The 6,000-nt window shown below is 35.1% G+C and overlaps 1 protein-coding gene across 1 annotated transcript in view; it reads right to left on the bottom strand.

Moving 5' to 3' along the window:
- Positions 1 to 341: 341 nt before the first annotated feature.
- LOC106091673 (SUN domain-containing ossification factor) overlaps positions 342 to 6,000 on the bottom strand; it is a 148,086-nt gene continuing 142,427 nt past the window's right edge. The window contains exon 7 of the mRNA XM_013258280.2: positions 342 to 608. Coding sequence (XP_013113734.2) covers positions 598 to 608 — 11 coding nt within the window. The 3' untranslated portion in view covers positions 342 to 597. The remainder of the gene's footprint in view (positions 609 to 6,000) is intronic.

The raw sequence follows: 6,000 nt of genomic DNA, 5'->3' as shown, positions 1-6,000 counted from the left end.
CAATTACATAATGGTAACGTACACATTTGTCTTGTAGTATAATCCAATTAAATATTCAAAATCATATTTTTTTTACATGTATATATATTTATACATTTTATTAATGTATTTATAATAAACTTTATTAATTCTAAATTTTTGTACAATTGCATCCAAACAAAAAAAAAAAAAATTAAATAAAATAAAATAGAAGAATAAAGAACGTAGCAAAATGCTATACATAATTAATTATATACTCGTATATAAATATAAATAAGAATCACTTTCCAGGTTTAGAAATAAGCTCAACCAATCAGTCTATGTTTTATCAACTAATTCATCATAATGAAACGCTATCTAAATTCCATTGAATTTTCCATAGTTTTCTTTTATTCAATAACAAATTAAGTAAAAAAATAAACAAAGCCTTTATGTTTTTTATTACTTACAAAGAAAAATGCAGTCAATATCAAAATTATGTTACTTGTTACTTTTTTTATTCTTTTTTTTAGTTTTTAATTTTGAACCAGATTGAAGAGTTTTTTCTAGGTGTAGGGCTTTGGGGGATTAATTGCGTTTTTTTTCGTTTGATTTTCTTGAAAAGTTTTAGGTTTCTCTTTAGTCATCAACTAAAAGATAAAAATAAAAGAAAATATTATAAATATTATTTTGTAGTTAGCCTAGCCTAGGTGGTTTTTGCATGAAATCATACATATGCACGTATGTGTGATTAATTGTTACAACAATGTTTTTTATTAAGGAAATTATGTATATTAATATAAGTAGTAAAACAAATTTTGCATGAACATAAGGCGCCGCAAAGAATTATTATAATAAAAAATAAAAAAAAAATAATCGTTGTCACTGGTGAAACGGTTAAATGGATAATTACTTCGGTTGAATAATAGGTAATGAGTAGAGATGGGCGATGGGTAAATACCCAAAATGTATTTACCCAGTAAATTGGGTAAGTATACATTACCGGTTTGGCGGGTGTTTTTGGGGGATGGGGGCCGTTCAGTGACTTGGTCATGAAAATATATCCGATTCTTGTTTACTCTAAAATTCCCCCTTTTTACAGCCCCATATTGGAATGGACAGTCCTATATGGGTAGTGTTATGGGGGTGGAGTGGCTCCATAGACACTTTTTCCCGAATATTGATAATAAGTTCGTACTTTACTCCCAAAAACCTTTCATTTGATCCCCATATTGCTATTGTCGTAAAATTGGTCCTCTTTGGGGGTGTTTTTTTGGAGGGTCGTCCTCCTAAACGCTTGGCCCCACATTGGGATATCAGATTTGTATTCTTCGCTCAAATACTTTTTATTTAAGCCCCATATTGCCATGGTCAGTAAATAAGTCCTGTATGGGGGTGTTTTGGATATCAGATTCGCATTCTATTCGCAAATATCTTTGATTTAAGTCCCATAAGTTGGTAATATGTTCGATTTAGGGGTGTTTTGGGGCTTGGGGTGGTCCCCCTAGCACTTGGTCCGACAATTGGATATCAGATAGGTTTTCTTATCCTAAATACCTATCATTTGAGTCCCATATTGTCGTGATTGGTCTAAATATATGTTTGGTAGGTTTTAGGGTGGGGTGGCCCCCCTAGGTACCCCATCCGAAATTTGGATACCAAATTTTTATTGTTAGGGTGCTATATGAGAGCACACAGAATTTCGCTTAAATGGCACCACCTATCTCCGAGATCTGGCGTTTCTGAAAATTAGGGTAAGGGGGGGTTCGCCCCCGCTTAACGGGTCCCATGACATAAATATAAGGGACAAGTGATACAGGGGGGTATTTTATCGCCATTCCTTTGGGTGACCTCTAACGGATGCTCACTGAGGAGGAATTTGAACCCGTCTGTTATGCACACGATGTTATAATACTTTTTAGGGTAAGGATCCGAACCAGCTATGCAGTATGGCCGAAAGGGTCTTGCATATGGCATATGATTGGGCTAGACCAAAGGGTCTCAATGTTAACCCAGAGAATCCTGAAATATGCCATTCGATGAAGACGAAGGTGGGCCAATTTAAAGCACCACGTTTTCTCAGGTCAAGTGGCAGCGGCACAGTCTTGTATTGACAGAACCTTAGTAATGCCAGATGTTACACAGATGGATCAAAGCTAGAGACCAGAGTGGACCTGGGGGTCTAGATTAAGAACCTAGGGGCTGAGATCTGTTTCCTTTTCAACATAGCCTAACCTAACCTAATTGTTATTTGTAGAAGGATGGCCGCCAAAAAGAAACGGAACTGACTGTAATATGGGCTTAGCTCCGAAGACCATCTCTAGCACACCCATAAGATTTACTTAAAAACTTGCTGTAATATTTCCTCGTATTCTTATTGCCACGAAAATGTTTTCGATGCCTTGAAATTGGCAAATAGATTCCGCTACTGAAGCCAGTCAAGGATTTGGGTAAAAGGGAATTGGTAAAGTGATTTAATTCTTTACCAGCCTTTAGAAAGAACTTCTACTTCATCAATCTGGTCACTTACTTTGTAGCAAATAAATATATTCACCATCAAGTCTTGAAAATATTCACCTTTAAGTCTTCGGCCACCTTTTTTTCCACATTAACTAAACTAAACTAAATAAATTTCCAACGAACAATCCATTAAGGGATACTTCTCTAATATCAATGAGTGCAATCTGATTAAAGTTTAAGCTCAATGACAGGGGGCCTCCTTTTTTATGTTGAGTCCGAACGCTGTGCCGCATAGCGACACCACTTGGCAGAGAAATTTGCAGATGGCACTCTCATTACTTATTACACAATCCATTATATAAAACATTCAATGTTAATGTTCCATATATAAACATTTTTTGTTTTTAGACACAAGAAATGTTAGAAGTGTCATTTTCATTCACATAACAAGGAATCCACTTATTACAAAATAATTTTCGAATATTAAAAATGCTAAAAAACGAGAATGAGTTGAAAACATTAAATGAATTCATTTGCAAAATTAATTGGAATGTCTTTTTAGTAAAGGTTATATACATAAAATAAAGTTGTAAATGTGTTAACGAATATGGCAATGAAAGAAACACTTATTGTATAAAAAAAAGATATTTATATAATGCCAAAAATATCTCTTCTCTAAGTTTCTTTTAAAGTAACAAAAAATTTCTATGTAGTCTGACAAGTTTAAATTTGTAAAATTTGGAATGTACGGCAAGAGACTTTTCTTATTTACAATGAGTGCTATCTGAGTTAAAGTTTAGAAAAAAAAAGAAAACCTTGCAAATTTGGAAAAAATTTGGTAATTTTTGAAAATGAGGAAAAATTTAATCATTGTGAAAAACATTTAAATTTGGAAAAAAAAACATTAGAAAAATGTAAAACTGGAAAAAATGGGGACCAAAGGAAAAAAATTTTTGGAAAATTACCAATTAGCCAATTATACATTTTTTATAGAAAAAGTATACATTTTGTATAGAAAATATTAAATTTAAAATAATAATAAAAAGGAAAAATGGAAATTTTTTTGAAAATTGGTGTAAAATTAAGAAAGTGGAAAATTGTTAAAAAAATGAGAAATCAGGTGAAAATTTTGAAAAAATGTCAAAATGCAATTTTGCTCTTGAACAGTCCATTAAAGCACAGGAGCAAACTTCTCACGTGGCTAACAGACATCCGCACCCTCTTTTCAACCTAACCTAAATCGGGAGATAGGTCTATATAACAGCTATGGCTAAACATGATCCGGTTTGGAAATTGTACCATAAATTGATCGATCGGCTGATCGTTCTATATCGAGGCTACCGTGGCGCAGAGGTAAGCATGTCCGCCTTTGACGCTAAACGCCTAGGTGCAAATCCGGGTGTGAAAATCAAAGAATTTCAGCGGTGGATACCCCCTTACTAAGGCTGGCTACTACATATCTGAGGTATTCTGCCATGCTAAAACTTCTCTAACAAGTGGTGTCGCTATGCGGCATGCCGTTCAGACTCGACATAAAAATGGAGGCCCCTAATCATTGAGCTTAAACTTTAATCAGACTGCACTCATTGAGATGAGAGAAGTGTCCCCTGTTCTTTAATGGAATTTTCTTGGGAAATATAGTAGTATAGGTCTATATCTAATGGACCATATTCGTTTCGGATATGGGACTGCATAGTGCAATTCATTGTTCCAAATTTCAGCCAAATCGGGTATTAAATGCTCATTTTATGCCATCAAGACACGACATTGGGACATCGGTCTAAATGTCAATATGCAAATTTGCCCATGATTATTTCCCCTAAGCAACAAGGGCAAACTTCTCACATATCAATGAGTGCTGTCTGATTTAAATTTAAGGAACCTACTTTTTATTGCAGAATCCGAACGGTGTACCGCAGTTCGACATCTTTTTAGGAGAAGTTTTTTACATGGCATAGTACCACACAAATGTCGCCAGCATTAGGAGGGGATAGACACCACAGAAAACTTTTTATGATCTCTCCGATTCGAGCCCCAGCGTTCAGCTACATAGGGGGACATGCTTACCTCTGCGCTACGGTGGCCTTCGGTGGTCTAAATGTGCCATCTATACCCAAATATGGTCCGATTTGATCCGTTCAAGGACTTAAACTGCGTATGGACAAAATACGAATCTGTGCAAAATATTAGATCAAATATGAATTTTAGAGGCTCTAGCGTGATAACAAATGACAAACGGACGAATGGTTTAGTTCACCTTAGATTTCTACGAATTCTTTACGATTCTATCCCGGTACGGGATAACTGTGAGCACCACGCAGGCTGGAACATTGAGCTCCAATTTGTGTGGTGGTCATTGCTGTCACGAGAAGCTTCCACAGGTTGCCAACGCTTTATAGAGAAATGTTTTTTTTTATATGAATTCCCAAAGAAGATCTTTTGTGCTAGATCCAAATAGTTTTTGTTATTTTTGTGGTGGATTTGTATTTGAAAACTTAAAAAGTCTATATTGGATCTTGCAAGATAATTTCAGGTAGTGACAGTTGCCCGACAACAAAATATTGAGTGCACTATCTGTCAAAGTCAGTGATAAGTGCAACGATGCTTTTGTCTATGTTACTAGTTCGCGCTATTTTTTGTTGTTTGTGTGTGTTTTATGGTTCTTAATTATAATACACACACACAATCAAAATTCGTTGAGGGATAGTACACTTCGCGAGAAAAAATTGTACGGTACACTACCTGGTAATTATGTCATGGGATCTTGCCAAAATTGAGTACAGTCGAAACCGGATAAGTGAAACGCTAAAAATGCGTCTTTTTTGTTGCTCTAGTTCATTTTCATTTTCAGTTAAGCGATAAGATATAAATGAAAGCGAATTTTCACGTCCTTGTACGTACTGTGTATGAAAAAAATTAGATTTGAAAAAATGCTGTATTCAGTGGCAATCTTGAAACGTCAGAGATAACTATTACCGAAATGGCAAGATACGCTTTTTCAAATTTTATTGCTAACGATTTTTTTTAATCCCAGATAGTTTCTGATAGCAATGCCTTTTTCACTTAAGCAACTTAAGTTTAAGATAAAAACGTAATTATAAAAACCATTTCAGTTAAGCGGTATTTTCAGTTAAGACATTTCACTCAAAATTGCATTGAATAACGCATAAAATTTGTGGTTCTTCCCATCAAGTTTCACTTAAGCGGTATTTTTCGCTAAAGCGTTGTTGTTGTAGCAGTGTGTTGTACACTGAGGCTGCAGCCCTTGCCGATAAAGGACTCTATCGGGTCAATCCGGTACGTACAACCGGCTGCCATGCGATTGCCATGGGATTCACTAAAACGTATTACAGTTATGCGTTTTCGACTGTATTAGCAGTACTGGAAAATAGAATGACGACATCAGGACAGGATCAGTGGTAAAATGAATTTCCATAAAGTTCTTAACACCTATGATGTGGCTATTTGATTTTCAAATAAATATTTGTCAAGTTTTTGATAAGGAATATGAGTAACCAAGGTGGCGTATGACGAATGTGTGCATAATTATCAAACAGTAATAATACGCACCCATGTACATAA

Source organism: Stomoxys calcitrans, chromosome 3, assembly GCF_963082655.1.
Source record: "Stomoxys calcitrans chromosome 3, idStoCalc2.1, whole genome shotgun sequence".
Classification (NCBI taxonomy): domain Eukaryota; kingdom Metazoa; phylum Arthropoda; class Insecta; order Diptera; family Muscidae; genus Stomoxys; species Stomoxys calcitrans.
Note: the sequence above shows the minus strand (reverse complement) of the source record. Positions and strands in the feature narration are given on the sequence as shown.